Below are 20,941 nucleotides of genomic sequence, written 5' to 3'. Positions count from 1 at the left end.
GGTATGTTATTCTTCACCTTCAAGGTTGTCTGCAAATTACAAAAAAGTAGCTGGTCCAGAACATTACTTTAATCTGAAGTATCTATTTGATGGGAGACCATTTCAACACCCTCAATTGTGCTGATTAAAAATGCTAGGTAGCGTCAATGTTTGACTCTTTCCTTTTGTTATAATAGGCATTAAGAATATAAAATGAGAAGACTGTTTGTTACAGCTTGGATCTTCAAACGTGTAAACAAAACCCATGAAATAAATCTGGATAAACCATTCTTCTAGAAGTTGCTAAGCAAATCTTCCTACTCTCTCTCCTAAATAATTTCTTGAGTTTAGTTTCACTTAACTATGCGTACTTTCTTAGGGAGTACAATGGCTCTCAAAATGTTTTCCTAAGACTGCAGTTTAATGATACAAAGCACTTGGCAGCAATACTCCAGCTATAATTGTTCTTGACTACTGAGTCCCTAGTAGTGGTATATAATACCGCTCAGTTTGAGGATTTGATCTGGTTTTAAAAGCCTGCAAAAAATGCAGGGGGTGGCGGAGAGGCAAAAACAAATGGCCAGATGTGGGTGGATGAGAAAGGGAACACTTGGGAATTACTGAAACTGATTTCCTCACTGAGGAAAAACTCTGTGCAGCCACGCATCTGTAACAATATGACAAGAATTTCATACTTAGGGCATTTAGGAACATCCTGAAGTTTGGGGGGTTTTTTTGGAATAATGAAGATCACAGATCTAATTCACACAGGAAAGACTATCAATTGTGGGAATGAGCATTCAAGTTTATTATTCATCAAACATTTGCTCTACAGGAGTATTGCTCTCTTTAGGCATGACGCTTTATTTCTGTATTGATAGAGGTTAGCATTTTTTTAGGCTGTGGTAGCATATTAACTATTGTTTTGGAGATGGTCTAGTGTCCCCACTGCCTGTGATTTGACTGCGGTAATGAAGCAGCGACAAAAAGCTGCTTGGGCACATGGACCTCAGTGTTACAAGATTAGAAAGTACAGATAATTTTCATAATGTGCTCAGCATAGAAGCATCTCACTGATGTATATAGTGTGGAATTCAGCTCATGCTGTTTGCCTGCATAATCTTTCTGTGGAGTCCTGAAAAAAATAAACATGAAACAAAGGTCTTACACACTTCATTCAGGTTTATAAGCAGGTTTTCTTTACCATCATCCTTGACAGTCCATTACTGCTTATGTATCCTGTAGGGTCAGTTTTTCATATATTTTGATCTGGTATTGTAATTGGACGACAGAGTTAGAGGGAACACTGACAGAGTGCTATACTGTCAGAGAGAGAAAGGAAGAGAGAAAGATGTTTACTGGTATGAAAACTAAATTCAGCAATACCTCGATTTGAAATTTTAGCTGGAGGATGCTTGTACAATTCCTGTTCCCATTTTGGCTAATCTGCTTAACATGAACAGGTCTTTAAGAACATAGACTGAGTTAATATTTTTTCTTCGTATAGAAAACTTATCCAATGCTAACCTCTGAAACCACTTAAGTTCTGAAAATTCACCAAAAAAGCTGAACTTTCAAAGATAGGTGAGACAGAATTGTAGCAGCAAGAAAGGAAAAGGAAACATACTTCATGGTGTAAGACAGGGAAACTGTAGGAACAAACAGTCCATAAAATGTCTGTAAATTATAGAATGGATAGATGGGGGAAAAGAAAAATCAATAAAGCGCTCTAAGCCTAAGAGATGTCTGTACAATTCAGTAAAAGCTTTTATACTGGCAATTGATTTAGAAGTGCAAGGCAGAAATGCAGGCACAAAGTATTGGCTTCAGTAAGTGAAGCACTTGCTTTAACAGTAAGAAAGAAAAGTCTAGGAGAAAATTCTGGTCCTGTATCATCCATGAAAAACATTATCTTTTGTCATGCATGGATACTATACAGGGTCAATTGCTGTGTATTCCTCCTTGAATTCCTTCTCATCATCAAGAATCAAAGGCCATCTGAAAACAAGATGGCCTTGAAATGTCTTGATTTCAGAAAATCAAATGTCTAAAAGTGCACTTCATGCTTTGTATTTATATATTAAAGGCTGGATTGCGAGAGTTCATTACATGGCTATGGCAAAGAACAGAACGAAGGAGTGAAAATCACAGGTTTTGAGCCATCTGCCATGCAGGTGAAATTCTGGTGTTATTTTTCATTCAGTTCGTCACTTAAATGAGATGTAGTGACCTGAATACTTTCAGATGGATTTCATGCTGCCTAAGTGGAAGATCTCAGTATGTTTAAAAGCACCTTTTTTCTAATAAAACAAATACATGTGAGAGTTGAGCTTGACTCTGTAATTAGGCCTCAATTAGGATTTTGATACTAATTCAGTAGTAATGCATTCCACCTAAAAGTTTGAGAATAATAGTTTAATGGATAGGCATACAGAGACACAATTTCTGTTTTTCTTTACTTTCAAGTCATTTCAGGAACTACAAAACTACTTATGTAGGAAGTTAGTTATTTTACTTCTGCTGTAACTCAGATACAGAGTTGAGTAGCAAGGGCAGTTTCTATGCAAAAGATCTAATGAGAAAGGCAAAACAGTCTGAAGACTGGACAATTCTAAGTCTTCTAGAATAAATTTAGAAGGGAAGGATAAATAAAAAATAAGGTGAAGATGTGTTTGAGAAAGGACTAAACTCTGTGATCTGCAGTCTTGCAGAAAAAAAGTCCAATCTAAGCAAAATTTTGAAGGTTTTTCAGCCCTTAGCCTGTGAGAGTGTAAAAGCATGAGGATACAGGTGTAAAAGGAATTTTATCTCAAGTGCAAAGAAAAGCACTAGGTTACAGGTGCGAAAGGAATCGTATCTTAACAAGTGCAAAGAAAAGTTACTACTAAAACTTCCTCTAGTCCAAGTGAAATTTAGAATTCAATATAAAATAACACTTCCTGTAAAAGTACTAATGGGAAACACGATATGCTGCTTTTCTTGGCTGACAGAGCAGAAAAGGAAGTTAGAGGACTGATTCTTGTTTTTTCTTAAAGGCTAAATCAGGAGAAGAAAGGGATAAATGTTGAATATATTAACTGAGATATCTTGTAACCTGTGAATACAGCTTAATGGATAGAACAATATGCCTTTTTTTGCTTATCTTGCACAAAAAGTTTAATATTTGCTCTCTTCTTTCCTTAATAAGGGTGAGTGTTACAGCTTTAAAAGTTTCTGAATGAAATCATGTATTGGGTCTCTGTATCCTGTGGTCATCAGCTATAAGCCACTACTCATGTCGGGATCTGACTACATTGTACTGATGCAATCGGATTATAGCACCAGGTGGGAGGATCGGTTTTCACTGGGAGAAGGAAGAATGAACTACTCTAATGCACTGGTACAGTGGAGGGCTGAGCACAACAAATAAGTAGCCGTCCTTTGAAGCTTTTTTCAGTGATTAAACTCCCTGCTTAAATGCTTATGCTATACTCATAAAGAAAGCCACTAGCTTTAAACAATTTTCTAATTTACAATACTTCTTCCTTCCCCACCCTGCCACCAAGACATTCAAGTTCTAAGACACTATTTTAGAACAGAAAATTTTAACAATAAGGCATATTTTATTATGGAGATACCTTCTGCTGTTCAGAAAGTCAATAAAACAAAGATTCTGGAACATTCCATAATGCTATGTTACTATTATCTGATGGTTTCTCATAAATTTATTGTGACTGCTGACATTAACAATGACTGCTAAACATATAATTTGTGGGAAAAAAAATTCCGCATGATTTTGTTAATTTGTGTTAAATGCTAAGTGAAGCTTTATACAAGCATACTCTTGCACTAATTTTTCAGTATCCTGACCCATGTGACAACAAAAAAATTTCCTGTGGTTACAGTAGTGAATGAATACTGGAAAACTGTAAATTGTTAACATTAATTTCATCTGTTTTCACATCTCAATTTGAAACAGAACAAGTGTAAAATATGTAGTTGCAAAGTAAATATTTAATATTATGACTTTTTTTATACTGTAACACTTAAATACCCAGCTCTTGCTAGTAAAATCAGAACTCTATTTACATTCTCATTTATTGAGAACTATCTGTACAAACTATATTAAAATACTAGCCTTAATGGTATAAAGTAATGCAATTAAACTAGGAAATGCACAAAATAGAATTCACACTTGTGCTACCTTATCTCTTTTTTTAAGTTGCATGTTTTACAGTAGCTTTTCTGCTTCTGCAGAAGTTTGGAAGGACTCCCTCTCTCTCCTCTGAATCTAGCATGGCAGCTGCAAGGTAATAAAGTCCCTTTCTGAATATTACTGTTGGTTGATTGCAAGTGAGAAAAACACAAGAAAAAGCATGTCCATCAGCTGCATGCTTCTGCCACACTGCAGAATCAACATTAAGCAATGCCCCTTTGTCCTGAAAGCACAGGGGAAAAAGAAAGTGGGAAAGGTGATGATGTTTTAAAAATACCCGGTTTAAAGAACTTGAGATGCTGCAGGTCATCAGGTTTTTTGTTTAATGTGCAAAGACTTAAGTCTTATTTTAATGACCTGTATAATACTGATGTTATCTGAACTGCACAGCAATTCATATACCAAAAGATAAGAACTGTTAGAATCAGAAAGATATCAGAGTAAAAAATGGAAGCATAAGCCAGTCATTTTGATTTTGAGGGTCTGCAACAGATCAGTGATCTCAGGTTTGCTGTTGGGTTTGGTTTTGGTTTAATGATATGACTGCGATATGTGCTAAATTTTGCCAGATTTTCCCATGTACACAACTGAACTCATTACTCAGATGTGTTTTTGATGGCTTCATGACCAAATGGTACAAGAAGTGAACTCGGTGGTTCAGTAGATAAAATCCTCTATAGCAACACAAACCCAGTACGCTGGCATGCTATTAAAAGAAACTCCAATACCATTGCTGTTCAGTCAGATAAAAGGATGACATAAAGGGCTACATGGTAGTCATGACATTCTTTTAAATATTCTGTACTATATATATATATAGTGTGCTTGATGAAGGCACCCGCAACTTTCCTGTCCATGCATAACCCTGATTGATTGACTTTGCTGCTGAGAACCTAGATCAAAGATGACGAACTTTCTGGTTCATTATGTGGCTGCTGTCAAATGTATTTAAAACGTCAGTTGTGGATCATGTCAGCTAAATTTCCATGGGCATCAAACCTGGCATCAAGGGCAACTGCTTGCAGTAGTCGATTTTGATGATCAAAGATAGATCAAAGGGAGGGATGATGGTCACGCAATCAGCATATGCACAACACCCAGAACCAGTGCCATTACTGTGAGCTAGATCTTCCTTCTTCAAATACATTGCATGCACAGATGGATGTCAGTCCTGTCCTCATTTGTTTTTGAAAGTGAGAGACCCCAAAGTCACTCAGTTGAGGACTTAAGAGCTGTTCAATCAAGTTAATCACCTGACCTAGAAGCTGGGATCAGATAATAATGCTTAACGAACATATTAATTAAACTGCAAGCAGGTGCTCGGCAAGTTTCCACATTACCACTGTGAGTTGTGCCTTGCTGTCCTCTTATACCATCTGGAATAATAATTTTAAAATAATACACGCTCTCTGAATGCAATCAGGTAAATTGATACTGTTGCCTGCTTGCATTTGGTAAATCTTAAGGTTGTACACCCTCCCCCTAACTTAAAAACAAAACAGCATCCAAGGTACGTAACTTCATTGCAACAGATCCATGGGATTTAAAAAAAACACTGGTAAATATGCTGATTAATCACCAAATAGAAATTAGATAGAAATTACTGTTTTTCTGTCTTCATGAAATATTCTGGTCTGCAAGGGATTATGGCTCCCTCTGAAACAATTACCACTAAATTGGTAATTTTAAAGAACAGAGTAACTTCAATCTGATCGAGACATCATTAGCTGCAAGGAGTAAATTAAAGCTGAAATCTGTTGCAAGTGGAAAAGCCAATTTCAGTGCTCTGAGAAATCTATTAATCATCTAATGAAAAAAACACAGAGGTCGTCTTTTTTTTTTTTTTTACTGGAGAGCTGCATGTCAATAATGCAACTATACATGGACTTCAGTAGCACTTGAAGTCATCAGTAATTAGAGGCATAGACTCATCTACCATACTACAGTACTTCCAGGAACTTCAGAAAGAAGAATATACCTACAAAGCATATTGCTCCCCCCGACCCTTCTTTCTGCCAACAAACTAGGAAAAGGTAATACTACTATAATGATGTATAATGAGGTAATACTACTGTAATTGTAACAGGACTTACTCACAGTAGACTCCCACTAGTGACCATCAATAAAGAGGCATTAATTTGATCCACATCTGCCAAATCATTAGGAAAAACCTGAATGGCAGCTGGTGCTGCTTTGCCCTTTACACAGAGAGGGGAAGAATAAGATGCAAAAGTCACGTTTACTACCCCAAGTAGGCACTACTAGCACAACCATGGCAATGCACAGGGGAAGTCAGGCATTTGAACCATTAAGAATCACAAGTTACTGCAGGAAAAAATGCCAAGGTCAAATCCTACTCAGATAGCTCATCTGCATACTGGCTGATTTGCTACAGTATTATTCTGTATTTTCAGCTTTAAACCGATGCGTCATGTTTCTGAACATTTAGTCTGCTGCTTTGCTTTGTTCAGTGATCACTGAAGTAAACCCTGAGCATCAGACACCAGAACTCTGCAATGACAGGAAGCAAGTAAGTATCTGGTTATGTTAGACTGAATAAAAAGAACTGTTGCACAACTTCAGAGGTTCTTTTAGACTCTTGTTTCCATCTCATATACATCAGATTCTTTGTCTGTAGATTAGAAAACGCTGATGCTTTTCATGAGCAGAAACTGTCATTCCCCCAAGCTGTAAAACATAACTTGCAACACTCCAAAGTAAGAATTTGCTGTGAAAATTTACTTTTAAATGCATACCAGAAACAATCCAAACTGCCCTTACCAGTTTGATGAAGGAAAAAACATGCAGCTGATGAGCATTTCAAGAAAATAGTAGGCCTTTATGAAAAAAAAGTGTGTGTGATGCAGGTTGCCAACAGTGGTATGGCCAGTATTGCTACTCCACAACTCACTGGGCAGAGCAACCTTCTGCTGCCCTGTTCAGAAACTGACCTGAGCTGCGAGATAAGCTCCCACAACAAGGCAGCTGGGACCAGCTGGCTGATGAGGCTGGAGGCAGACAGCAGGAAGACCATCCTGGCTTGTGGGCATGGGACTGGCGTTTTGAAGCGTAGGATAGAGAAAGGTTAGGTCCTAGTCTGAGGGCAGGGAAAGGAGGATGGAGGCATGGCACAGAATTAGCCGCCACAACTGTAGCAGCTGCTGACTGCGCCCATAACTGCTGCTGTCATCACAAGAACTTAGGAGATCATCGGCAAAATTTCAGCAAATGTTTCTATACATGTGTCAAACGTGCTGTGGTCAACAACAAAGGAAGATGAAAAGTATAAGAGAATGGCATAATCTGGAATTAATTCTAAACAAACAAACAAATGAACAAAAAAATTCTGTAACAATTACTGTAACAAAACTATTTAGGATCTTAATGTAACAATATTTGTTGTAAAATAAATACAGTGAGTGAAAAGGTTAACAGCACTGTCTTAAGTTCAGTCTCACTGAGAAGGACTTATTCTTTTATATGCCCTTTCCTAAATTAAAAACAAAAAAAAAAAGGAATCTAAGTTTTTGAAATATGTTCAAACAACTTCTCAAAGTTTCTCCATGTCTGTAAATAAATTTTATTCTATTTATCTCCAAAGCCATTTTCATGAATTAACAACAAACACTTATTGAAGAGATCTTAAATTTATTAGGTATTTTTATTGCAACTTTTGTAATAAACAAGACAAATATGTACTCAGAAAAACTGGACCCAGTGTATCAGTTAATTTTTTCATATTTATACTTTTAATATATTCAGTATTTCTATAAATTCAGATATTTTCATTATGGAGTTTTATAAAAGTGTATCTGCTTGAAATCACTGTGCAATTTTCCAAAACACCAAACCACCTCCTGCAAGAAATTTTCACTGGCTTTCTACCACTGTTTTTAACAATTACTTCATGGTAGGAAACTCCCTATCTGGAATTATATTGCATCTGATTAAAACCCTATAAACTTCCAAGAAACTTTCCCCAGGTAACTCTGTCTCTTACATATGTGTAAGATTTCTAGCCTGCCTACATTGTTTCTTTGGCTGCAATATAACAGCCTCTTCAAATTTTGTATAATTTGTGGATTTGCTATACAATCATAAAGTGGCAAGATTTATTATATTTATAGTGGTGTTTTAAAATAATTTATTTCATCAGTCAATTTTTAGTCCATGTGACCACTTATATTGAAGTCAGTTGCATTACTAATGAAAACATTCAGTAGCTATGCATATACAGGTAACTCAGTCTTCAGATCTTCACTGAATGTGCAATATTACATACACAAACTTGACAGACACTTTAATTATGCATTTTACAACACAGAATTAACAGGTTATTAAAGCCTGCATATACTAGCTACAGTGCATAAAGGGGATACCATTTTGAATTTCAGCGTAACAAAACATTTATGCCATGGTGGGTTTTTGAATATGAAAATCCTATTTGCTCTTAAAACAGTTTCTGCAAAAAGCCACACAACCCAGGTCCTGATAAACATTCATGCCTATGAATTATATCCATTACTAGAACAATTTTAATACAGTAGGCAGCAATTATTTTCAATGCCTCTTAAAACTTGTACCAAAAAATATACATTTTCCATAAAATAAAAAAAATAAAATATCTGAAAGTGTTCTGTGATAAATCTAGAAAAAGAGGAATCCAGTCTTAAAAGTTAAATTCTGCTCTTAGATACACATTTAAATTGAGACCAATGCATGATATTTGTACAGCTGACAGAAGAATTTGACTCAGTCTGCAAGATTAAAATGCAAAAGTTATCAAAAGTATGCGAACTCTTATTTCAGGAGTTTAACTTTGTCCTTTAAAACTTTAAATTTAGGATTGTTATTCACTTTCTTATTAAATATAACTAGAATATCCTCTTCTGATTTGTGATGTTCACCAGCTATTGCGTAATACTGAGCTATAACCTGCACAGAGAAACGGTTTTGAGTTAGTAAAGATGATTCCACTTTAAGCAATAATACATTCATGTTACTGTATTAAAAGTAGCATGGAATCTATTATGCTATTATTCCTTTGCAGAATTAGCACTGACTTTCTTCTGTAGTCCAGTAAGCAATAAAGAACATGTCCTTCAGTTGACATTCTGTTAATTTATATTCTGTTAAATAATGTCAAACTTTTTGCTTATGTGGGCCAGGATTTTATGAACTTAAGCATTACAGAAAGCAATTCATAAGACCAAAGGAGATTAAAAAACCCCATGTTGTACAGTACCTTTTTTCTTAGTTTTTTAATTGAAATTTCATTGTCTGGAGCCTGTTTCAGAACAGCTTTGATGGTTCCTTTCCAGTTGAATTTACCTAGAAAATAATTAGGTGTACAACATCATTAGTAAAATTAGGTATTTCCAGGTTTTCTTCTCTATTAGGAACCAGATCTTCAATCTCCTAATTTTGGAACCAGTTCAGCTACAACAGTTGTTATCTTACTGACCCTACAACAGCAGGGTGTCTTAAGCATAAAGTCAGGTAGGCTGTTTGTGAAGATCATAATAGGATAGACATGAAGAACCAACATACTACTTGAACAACTACGGTCAGGATTGCTTTTACTTAACTTCTGTGCTTCAGCTATTAAGCAGCAACTCTTACATAATACAGAAATAGTTGGGAAAATCCTGCCTCCTCACCCTTAGAGCACAGGTAGGCAATTTCACACAGTACCCACTTCAGAGGTCATTACTTGGTAGTTTCCAGATAAACGATCTGTATGTTCAAGTACAGACATTCCCCAACAGTAATAGTGTGTTGGATGATAGGCATAAACAGGTTTAAGCATAAATGAAGGTCCAACACAGCTGAAGTCCAATTTACAATGCACTGAGCAAAAATGGGGATACAAGAGATACAAAGAGATAGGAGAGCTGTTACCCCTTCTCTATTTTGGCTAATGTGCATGGCAGTGGGGAAGAGACCTGCTGTGGTGAAACAAACATGTCAAATTCCTCACCGCCCAGTGAAGGCAAGTGTAGCCAAAGGCTGCCAGCCCAGGAGAAGCAACAAATGAGAGAAGTAATTCAGCATCAGGTGTTAAGTGTAGCACAGGTTACTTACTCTGGAACAGATATACATATTAAATTTACATACATATATGTATACTGAGGCACAATTTATTTCAGGGCTTGCTGCAAAAGCACCGTATTTATATTCTGCACTAGGTCTTCTGCAGAATAGTTTTGTAACTATCTAAACTCCCCCTTCAAGAATACCTTTATCTGTTCCCACATTTTCTTCATTGCCATCGGTGTTTTCTGTTTCCATGTCTTCTGAAACATTTTCAGTTTTCATTCTCTTTGTTGTGATATGAGGTTCCTCTAGAGGTGGAATTGGATAAACATACACAAAAAAATTATAAAACTAGAAGAAAAGTTCTGACGTAACTTATTGTTCTTGTAATGTGAGCTTATATTTGCTAAGAGGTTCAGATTCTATAAAAGGACTGTGCAACCACAGTGTTAAAAAATAATCTAATTTTTATATGTAACTTACTACTTTAAAAATTCTACTTAGGTAGATTATTGAGCTTTAAGGCATTGAAAAAAAGCATCTTGAAAACAAACAAGAAAGGTGTAGGATGATGGATACCTTCTGCATGTTTATGTTTGCGTTTCTTTACATTTGTTTCCTCTTCTGTTTCACCCTGATGGCCATTTCCATTTATTTCAAATTCATTCTCCAAGCTCTCCTTTCCTTTTTTGGACTTTTTACTCTTTTTTACTTCTGACTGGTTTTCTAATTTCAAGTCTTTTTTCTCCTTCTTTTTGTTCTTTTGTCTCTCTTCTTTTCGTTCTCTCTTATTCTTTTTCCTCTCAATTTTATCATCTGTAATTCCATTTTCTTCTGCCATTGTTTTTTCCCCAGTTTCTGCAGACTGCCCCTCTTTCTTCTGTTGTGGTTTGTCTTGTTCTTTTTCACTTGAAATCTTTCGTTGAAAGACAGATTATTACAATTTTTACATGCCTTTTCTGACATTGCAACTTTTCTCTGCTACATCATTCATGAAGAACACTAACATCCTGAATTCAATAAAATTGCTTACACGTGGTGACACCAGTTACCTGAGAAATAGCACTAAATAGTGGCTGATTCTTCTTTTCACTTAACAGCCTAAATGCTAATTACCTTAACATCACAGAAGAAATATTATCTTACAACATATATAATTTCTATTTGAAATAATTGTCTATGTGTATTTTTAACATATTTGCTAAACATAATTAAGGGAGAGACAACTCTTTGATTTACGCAGACAAAAATACAGCATATTACATACAGCAAGATACAGAACCTATTCCCAAATACATGGACCTTGAATAATGATCTTAGCTTTGCCATCCAGTTCCCTGTCTTGGGATATGACTGGGACAACAAACTATTATTGCATGATGTCAATAAAGGTGCTGCTGGTTGTTTTAATTGTACTTTTCTCACCTTAACATACTTGGGTTTCTTTTAATGTTCCTGGGCTTGTAATAAATTTCTTGTAGAAAAATTAATGAACATTTTTATATTTAAATTAAACTTTAATTTTATTAATTACAAGTGAAATACAATTACTGAAATGTTAATGTGGCTATTTAGAAAGAGAATACATGTTTATAGAAGGAACTTAATACCAACATGTTTTTGTAAAGAGTAATTTCAATTCAATTCAAATTCCACTTAAGAACTTCCTTTGAGTACATATGCTTCAAGGTATGTATTACAAAGACTATCTTGAGATGTTTTTAAAATCTCTTAAAGGTGCGTTGAAATGATCTGAGCAATAAAGTTTTGTTATATATTTTACTTTAATGCTATATTCTATGGAAAATGTAAATTGTTTACTTGTGTTTAAATAAAATAATTGTTCAGAGTCAAGATTTATTTTTTTAAAAAATCAGTTTAAATCAAGAGGGAACTGCTTATGACTTTAGTAAAGTTGTATCGACTCAGAATTACAAGGCACTTGAAATTCAGTGCCCAGAGTTTATGTTATATGCATATCCTTTAAAAAAAGGTATTTCTGTCCCTCCTGGCTCTTCTATTTGGATTGTTCAGAAAAACTACAAATAGATTTAACTGGAATCATCAAATCAGGAACATGAATCCTGATCAACAGGGGATTAATGTCAAAGCTATGCCTGCACTCTTCCTCAAAAGAAGCTGCGGGGAGGGGGAGAGCATCTTTACATCAACAGAGAAATAAGCTTCTGTAACAGCTTTCTAGTAGCAGTAATAGATGTGAACAAACATTCAAAACAACACCCTACCAAAACATGCTAAACTAGTACTGAAATAGCAAAGAATCAGGCACTGAGAAAAAAGGTCAGTGTGAGTCCACGATTTGGATACAGAAGTGCAAGGAATTTGCACCACAAACTGAAGGATCTCATCTCTCTCCACTAATAAAATAGGTGAACCAGGTGCTGTTTATTTCCCACTCCAATACACACAAATTTGAGGCCAATAAAGTTCTGAAAAGACGTCATTTTATTCTTTCTTAGTGTGTGGTGAAAGACTGGAACCAAAGATAGAAGTAGTGTTTTTCCCTTTCCTTATGTACTAATAGCATAGAATAAAGTTAAATTAGCCTTCTGATTATTGTGTCACAATCGTGTCACTGTGTCCAGGTTTTTAATCACAACCTGCCTAGTATGCATAACTACTTCAGCAACAGTATGTTCCACAAATTAGCAATTTAGCCTAGGAATATTACATTATAACATAATCCACTGTAACAATGGGAGACAATATTTCTGCTAACTTCTACAAAGGGAGTCTGAAAGGTTTTCCTTCCAGCATTTTTGACTGCATTCCTGTTGTACGATGTTGTACCTCTAACTTAACTTACGTTTCTGGTTGCTTCAGAGAAAATATCCCACACCTGGTCTTGCAAAGTGCTGTCAGTAATTCTCAAACTGTTCTTCATCCAATTCTGTGCAGGAAAAAAAACAACAATAACTGAAAAGGTGCATCTCTGATTTTTTTTCTTGATTACCCTACATTTGGTTCTTGGTTTTATTTTTCACTTAAGAATCTAATCACTTCTTCTGATTAAGATCTGGTTAGATGTTTAGTGTCTATGAATCTCTTAACCATCCACGCTAAATGGTCTTGCATAATGCCTGCATACTGTTAGGAGGCTATACCATGCTTCTCAATTGCCTCACCAACAGTAATCCAGAGGTAAATACATGGAAAAGATAATCCTCAAGCTTTTGAATACAGCTGGTTATGTTAATGTCCTACCAAACCTTCTGACTGTTCCCATGAGTTAAAACATTAAGGATCTGATCTTATTTATTTATTTGTGTACTGGACAAACGGGCATGCTCCTAAATGGATACCTTAGTTTATTACAGAAAAGTAAAATTTAAGCAAATATGTCAATGCAAACATTTGGAAGTCATTGGGGCTATTGCAGGAGTTACTGCTGAAAATGAGAACAAAGCAGTAAATTTCTACTGATAATATGCTCCCACTATCAGCAACAGATCAACTTTCAGGAATGTGGGATTCTAAGTAAAACCTAATGTAAAGATTTTTGCATTGCAATGAAAATCCCAGGAAAGCTGCCTTAGTAAATTGGAACAGTTAACTGCAAAAACTTTTCATCTTCCACTGCAACATTCTTACAAAAAAGAAAGAGGCTTCTTGACAATATCACTTTCCCTGCTTAGAACATTAATTTTGTAGAAAAGTATTCTAACCTTCAGCTCGCTAGCAGCAATTTCACCGCAGCTCTATTAGGTTCTATGTGAGTGCTTTGGAAGCAATCATGATCTTCTCTCAGCCTCACAATCTGAGGCACAGAACAGGGAGAAAAAAAAAAAAAAAGGCCAGCTTGTCAGTAATTCTTTACTGATACCACATGAAACATTTGGAATTTGCTTTGGCTGTGATGCAAAGTTTAGTGAAGCATGCAGTGTGGGAGATTCTGTCAGAACACTGAGCAACAGGAAAACTCTCAAAACAGTATCTTACCTTTACCAGGAAAAAACAAAGCCACAGAAATAAGAATCCTTTAAAAGTATGTCTAAGAATTTGGACATTCAATAGAAATTGCAAATAGGAAAAAAAGAAAGGTATTAAAAAAAGAACAAGTCTACACATGGAGATTAAGGTTGAATGGTGAGCCTCTGCCTTTATACCTAATTAAAAAGGCACACAGAGAGTCCTTTTAAGCAAGGAGATTTATTTTACAAACATTGCCTATTTGAAACTCAGCTATTACACCATCTATTTACCAATGCCCAAATAAGCAGTTTGTCCCGCCTTTGTTAAAAGAAAGTGGTACTTGCTAAGAAAGTGTATTTTTAAGCTTACTGCATGGATTACTACAAATCTCTATTAAAACATACCTGAAACTTTACTTTTTTTCTTGGAATATTATCAAAGACACGCATTTGCTCCAGAATGTTCCGCACTTTAGGGCTTATGTTTGGCTTCTTCATTACTTCATGAATTTTCTGAATGAAGAAAAACAGAATTAAATCAGCAAAGCAGCACAATGATCAAATGATACATGCAAGGTACGCAAGTCGAAAACACGTTGGATAGAAATCACCCAGTCCCCACAGCCTGTACAGCCTGCTCAAAAGAACTGTTCAATACCCACAGGAAAAACACTAACCTTTGGTTTTATCACAGATCACAAGATGCGTCAAAGTTATCTATATAAATATTTATACCTATATAGTAAGCAGAGGCAAGCAGGACTGCCCACCAATGCTTTCTGATGTACAAGTTACAACCTGTAATAAAAATATTTAAAAGTAAAGTAACTGTATCACATAGGAGATTCTTGCCGCGTGAAAAAGACCCGCATTAAGAAAAGCAATAGTTAACCAATTGGTTTTTGCAAACTTCTGGAGTTAATTGTGAAAAATCAGGCTAACTTTGAGGCTACAGTTTGACATGCATTTCTTTTGGCAGCAGTGCCAGCTTCAACAACCGTTAATCCCTGTAAGAACAGCTCAGTCATATTCCTATGCTGAGTGCCAGCACAAGAGAACAGAGGAGGTTAGGCCAGGGCCTTATGGCAGTTACTTTAACAGCACTGCTGCTTGTGGGGGAAAAAAGGCTCAGAGCTTCCCAATATTTAAAGATGTGTCCACTGGAGAGCTTTCCTGTACTTCTGAAAATCTGTTTACTGAAAGGTTTTGTGGATGTGTTAAGACTACCAGAAAAGGACGTTCTGTAATAATCCCTCACTTTTCTGTGTAGAAAGTACTTACTATTGAGGAAGGCTAACAATTTTCATAAGCAATAGCATTCACATCATACTGCCTTTGAACAATGTACTTAAACAATGTTCAATCTCAACAACGGCACTGATTGACTTCAATGGTATTATTCACATGCCTTGAGCATACATGTTGCTTAGTACTTTGTTAGTGTTCTATATGAGACAGAAACCAACAAATCCATGGATAAAGGTATCTACCTAATTATATCTAATGGGGTTTTAAAAAAAGTGTTTCGAGAGTTACTTCCTAAAACCTTTAATGAAAACTAACAGCCATAAGAGGGTAGGTTCTTGCATAGGATAAGTAACTACTTGAAGGGTAGGACAGAAGGGGTAGGAGACATTTCCATCCATGCTGGGGCCTCTGCTGTTCAACGTATTTACAAACTATCTGAATAGAGGGCAGGAAAATTTTCCTGATGATATGCTACTCAGGCTGAGGACTGTGAAGAATTCCAGTAAGATCTTAGGAGAATGAGTGACTAAGTAATAAGGTGAATTAAATTCAACACAAATTCATGTAAAGCAGCATGCATAGGAAAAGGAATCCTAACTTCACATCTAAAATGGCAGGCTTTAAGTCAATCACTGGAGCTTAGACACAAGATCTTGGGGTTAAAACAGCCAATTCCATGAAAATGCCAGCACAATGATCAGCAGCAGTCAAAAAAAAAAAAAAGTAGATCAACTGACAAAAATCAGTAAGAAAGGAATTAAGAAGGACACAGAAAACATCATTATGACGCAAAGTAAATCTATGGTTCATCCGTATCTTGAACAGTGTACGTAGTTCTTGTGACCTCATTTCACAAGGATACAACAGAACTGGGAAGACTTCAGAGGACTAAAAATCTAATTCACATATGAAGAACAACTGAGCAGGATAGGACTTTTCAGCCTGGAACAGAGACTACGAGATGGGGAGAGATGCCTGACAGAGGTCTACAAAAGTATACGTGGCATGAAGAGGGTGGACAATGATCAATGCCTCTTTGTATGCAAGAACTAGGGAACATTAAATCAAACTAGTAAGAGATAGATTCAAACCAAACAAAAGGTGAGCTTCTTACCAGGATAAGCAATAGACCTACCAAGCAATTGCCAAAAGCAAGCCGTGGATACTGGGAAAAATAGATCTCTGGTTTGATCCAGTATAGCCTCTCTTGTGTCTTCAACAGTTATAAAAAATAGTTATTTATCATATCTATATATAGTACAAAACTTACCTGAATCCACTCCTGTTGTTTAGCATCTCCTTTGTTAGTTTTGGCTTCAAAATCTTTTCCACCGTATTTCTGGTCTTCACTTACACACTTCACGTGTTCCTTATAATCGTCACCCCTGAACACAAGAGATTTTTAACTGTAGTTCACTGAAGTGTTTCAGTCCTTCAAACTATGCAAGACTTATGTAATCAACAAACTGAAGTAACAGATGGTAGCATCTATCATTTAAACCTTAACACTGTCAGTGCTCATATGAGTAAAGTCTGATGCGCTTAAAGTACATGCTTATGAGACTGCTGACACTTCTGTCATGCTACAGTCTTCAGCGAAAATTTATGATTTACAAAATCAGATCTGAGTCTTCAGCATACTACTTCTTTTCTTAATGATGCTATAACTTATGCACATTTGTACATGTAATGTATGCACAGCTATTAACGCATATCTCTGTTTTACTACTCATATTGACATGTTTTAAAATTAGAAAAGCAGGTGAAAACGCTTGCAAAAAACCTAATTCCTACAGATATACTAATGTGGTAGCGTAGCTCTGACCAATGTGTAAGTGCCTCCCAAAAGGAATTAGTAACGTAGATCTTAATCTTTTGTCAGTGAAGTATTGAGAAATATAATCATTATTTGAGGACAATCTTATTTTCTTATGCAAATTCATATACTTATATTTTGACAGCAGATAGCACTGCTTTCTTCCGAGTTCTGAGAAGTGACAACGAAATTCAGAATTTTTGATGTTATCGCCAATCTCACTCTCTCTGCAGTGGCGGAATAAGTAACAGTTGTTGATGATCAGAAGCTGAAAGCATTGTCACTTATAACTGTAAAAGAAGAAACTGCAACTCTGTTTACTGTGTGGTTTACTTTGTCCTTGTGATTCAAACTTGGATGATTAAGCTTGAAATTATATAAAAAAAATTTAGAATTTTTAAATACAAATTATTCAGAAATCGCCAAATTTAATTCTAATACACCATAGGAAAATCCTGTATTTGTGACAACCACTGCAGAGTGAGCAAGGCTATTTCCCGTCCTTTACCTACCAGAAATCCTTGCCACAATCCATGCAAGAAAGGCACTGACAGTTTCTGCAGATGTTCACGTGTTTTTCGACTTGCGCTTTCTTCACAGATTCTCCACACGCGTTGCATGTGAAAACGACCATGTTGGCGAGTGGTCGGTACCTTCTATAAACTGGGTACAAACTTTTTCCTCCCCACACAAGTGCAGCCCTAGAAGAACAAGGAGGAGATCTCACATCTACCGCTTGAAAGAAGCGCTTGGACGGCCGAAGGGAAACGCAACTGTGCATCCACTCACAGAAAGTCTTAAGCAGTTTGATGTCCACGTGCAAAACATCAGAAGGAAAAACTCATTTTGCCCGATACCTCGAGCACAAGGGAAATCAGTAACGCTGAAACTAGTAAACCCCCCCCCGCCCCATGCCGACACGCTTCGCAGGCGGCGGCTCACGCTTACCCGCCGCGACCCCCAAGCCCTTCCGTCCCGCTCCCGCCCGCAGTCCCGTCTCCGCCGGGTCCAGGCGAGCGGCGCCGCTGTGCGGGAGCCGCCTGAGAGGGCGGGGGGGGGACGGACCCGGCCACATGGGGCGGAAAGGCGGCCCGGCCGGCCGGCCTGCCTGCCCGCCACCCCCGCTCCTCAGCGGCGGCAGGCTGCTGCCGCCGCGGCCGTTGCCGCCTCACCCCGCTCCCCCCCAGCCCCCGCCCGCCCCCCGCACCTCAACCGCCGCCTTCAACCGCCGCCCTGCGCGGCACGTGCTGCTGCTGCTGCCGCTGCCGCCACAACCACCACCGCCGCCGGCCCCCCCCCCCCCGGCGCCGCCGCTCTGCGCCTGCGCGGCCTCCGCCCCACAGCGGAAGCGGAAGGAGCGGCGACGGAAGCGGCGGGCTGAGGTCGATGCCGATGGTGGGGCTGGGGCTGCCGCCGGGCGGCCGCGCGGGGATGGAGCTGGGAGGTGGCCGGAGCCGGTAAGCGCTGGGCGGAGGACGGCCGGCTCCTTCCCCTCGGCCGCTCTCCCCGCCTCTGCCAGGCCGCGCCGCGTTCCCCCCCCGCCGAAGGCTGTGTGGCGGCCGCGGCCGTGCCCTCCCGCCGCGGCGGTCGGCGCTCGGCCCGCCCTCAGCCCCGTCCCCTCCTGCGGCAGCGGCTGCTCGGACCCCGCGACCGGCCCCTTGCCCGCCCTGCTCCGCCTGCGGCCTCTCGACGCCTTCCCGCGGTGCCGCCTGCTCTCGGGGCAGAGCCCGCCCTCCCCTCCGTGCCCCGGTCTTGTCTTCTGGGGCAAAGCCTTCCTCTGCCCCCCCTTCTCCGTGCTACGCTTCGAGCCCGGCAAGGCTGAGGGGAACTCGAAATGGCAGTTTAAGCATAAAGAGCGGCTGTGTTGCCGGATTCCTCTTGCTCGGGAGCAGCTCAGGGTGCCTGCCTTTTCCTTTGGGAGACAAGCACCCGGTGGCTGAGAGAGTCTGAGGTCACAGGTTGTTAGATGCTGTGGTGGGAGACGTACGCAAGGAAAGGAATTATCTGGCAAACAGATGTGGCTTCTTTATCTTAAAGCCTGGTAAAAGACGCGATAAGAATAAGTAGGAAAAAAGTACAATAGCCCACCTTAATACAACAAGCGGCAGCGAACCACAGAGTAACAGAATAAATTAAAATGTGGAGCCTTTAGCGCTCATGAGAGTTGAGAATGGGGGCAACCACTTTCTTGTCATGTTTAACCCAAGGTGGGCTTTCTGCTTCATTCATCAGTTAGAAGACTAGTAGTTCTGGTTGTCCTAACAGTTGGAATTTTCCTTCGGTATTTACAAGTGCACAGGGAAGGAGTTTCAGCTTTCTTAAAAAAAAAAAAAAAAAAAGGAAGTATACAATTGAATGTAAATGTGTTGTGTGGGAATGTTACTTGTCTTCCCTTCAACCTGTTCAAAGAAGTGATTTGTAAAAGACATTTTACATTGCATTAAATTTAAAAAAAAAATTACCATACTAACTTGTGTAATGAATCAGATCCACATGGGAAATGTGCTTAGCTACAACAGCAACAAACACGGCATAAATAATGCTACTACAGTGTTCTCCCTTTTCAGTTTAGAGGGTGAAGAAACTGAGGTTTTCCTCTACAAATGCTATTGATTTTGTAGGTGTGATATGTTTTTGCCTTATAATCTAATTCTTGTCAAAGTTGTCTAAATTGTGGGGGTTTGTGGTTATGGAGTTCAGTTTATTGGCAGCGCCATTAGCACATTTTTCTGGAAGCTCTTTGTTGTAAGGAAAACTTTGTTAGAATCGGTATTTCCTACGTATATTACTGTATATCTACTGGTGAGCAACGCTGTGACTCATCTTTAATCAGAAGAATGTCATTAGAGCTCACATTGCAAGTGTAAATTGAAGTCTGTTTCCTATGGGAGCTAAAACAAATTGTAAAAATGTTCTTCATATTCTAAATTAATTTTGCAATTTAATACTTAAAATTCATCTTAGCATTTTATTTCATTGTAGGTAATTTAAGTGATTTTCTAGCATGGACACTGTTGCTAGCCATAGTTGTCATCTTCTCCAGCAGCTACATGAACAGCGCATTCAGGGTCTTCTCTGTGACTGCATGCTGGTGGTAAAAGGTGTCTGCTTCAAAGCACACAAAAATGTATTAGCTGCTTTCAGTCAATATTTCAGGTATGTGATAGAAAATTCTTTGTTTTAAGAAGTGAACTAAATGCTGTTGATTGAGGTTTTCTCCGAGAAAGGTGTTTTTTTTCTGGTAGTTGCAGACTAAGTAACCGTTGGAGTGTAAGGGTAAAAGTTAAATTGTTTGTCCAGAGATAAATATGTATCAAGTATTTAATCTAATTAAAAACTGTGGCCATCCTAATTTATTTTCTAGATACACATAGTTAACCACTACACTGTTTGAGTTTGGCATTTTCTTGATCCTTACTTGCTCACGGTGCCTCATATAATGGATTCTGGTATGGACCTGCATTCAGGACTTCAGTATTAAAAGACAAGGAGTGTAGTAGAGTACATGAACAGAGCCAGATAAGGGCTCAAATAAAGTTTGCGTATATAGGTCATTACTGTGAGATTATCAGGTTAGGGGTTTTAATGGAAGGGTATGAAGTTCCTGACTAAGGCAGAGTACGAACCCACTTAATCTAGGACTGGTTATACATGTGAAGAGCTACAGCTCTGATGCTAATAACTTTACATCAAATAGTAAGAAGTCTTGTGAATTCAGACACTTTAAGGATTCAA

General features: G+C 38.1%; 3 protein-coding genes across 7 annotated transcripts in view; 2 read left to right on the top strand and 1 right to left on the bottom strand.

Moving 5' to 3' along the window:
* Positions 1-7,802: 7,802 nt before the first annotated feature.
* On the bottom strand, positions 7,803-18,492 carry LYAR (Ly1 antibody reactive). 2 transcript variants are annotated; one of them, XM_030015777.2, is made up of 9 exons: positions 18,414-18,492; positions 17,719-17,907; positions 16,661-16,775; positions 14,548-14,655; positions 13,038-13,121; positions 10,790-11,126; positions 10,414-10,518; positions 9,420-9,505; positions 7,803-9,109 (listed from the first exon to the last, which is right to left on the bottom strand). In XM_030015777.2, exons 2-9 carry the CDS (start codon positions 17,838-17,840, stop codon positions 8,975-8,977), a joined length of 1,092 nt encoding a protein of 363 aa, XP_029871637.1. In that variant the 5' UTR covers positions 17,841-17,907; positions 18,414-18,492; the 3' UTR covers positions 7,803-8,974. The 2 variants fall into 2 exon arrangements, with proteins under 2 accessions (XP_029871637.1, XP_029871646.1); XM_030015786.2 differs by having other exon boundaries at positions 17,719-17,909; positions 18,429-18,470.
* Positions 18,118-19,146, top strand: LOC115339103 (basic proline-rich protein-like). Its single transcript, XM_030008520.1, has 2 exons — positions 18,118-18,450; positions 18,550-19,146. The coding sequence occupies exons 1-2, from the start codon at positions 18,118-18,120 to the stop codon at positions 19,144-19,146; spliced, it is 930 nt and encodes a 309-aa protein (XP_029864380.1).
* The window catches only part of ZBTB49 (zinc finger and BTB domain containing 49), an 18,722-nt gene continuing 16,325 nt past the window's right edge, over positions 18,545-20,941 (top strand). Inside the window, exons 1-2 of one of the 4 annotated variants that reach the window (XM_030019225.2) lie at positions 18,545-18,663; positions 20,189-20,362. In XM_030019225.2, the coding sequence (XP_029875085.1) occupies positions 20,211-20,362 (152 nt within the window). In that variant the 5' untranslated portion in view covers positions 18,545-18,663; positions 20,189-20,210. Of the gene's footprint in view, positions 18,664-18,689; positions 19,224-20,170; positions 20,363-20,941 lie in introns of those variants that run through there. The other 3 variants (XM_041123617.1, XM_030019232.2, XM_041123621.1) reach the window with 3 other exon arrangements.

Source organism: Aquila chrysaetos, chromosome 1 (genome assembly GCF_900496995.4).
Source record: "Aquila chrysaetos chrysaetos chromosome 1, bAquChr1.4, whole genome shotgun sequence".
Lineage (NCBI taxonomy): Eukaryota > Metazoa > Chordata > Aves > Accipitriformes > Accipitridae > Aquila > Aquila chrysaetos.
The sequence above is the reverse complement of the archived record's forward strand: the minus strand, read 5'-3'. Positions and strand labels throughout refer to the sequence as shown.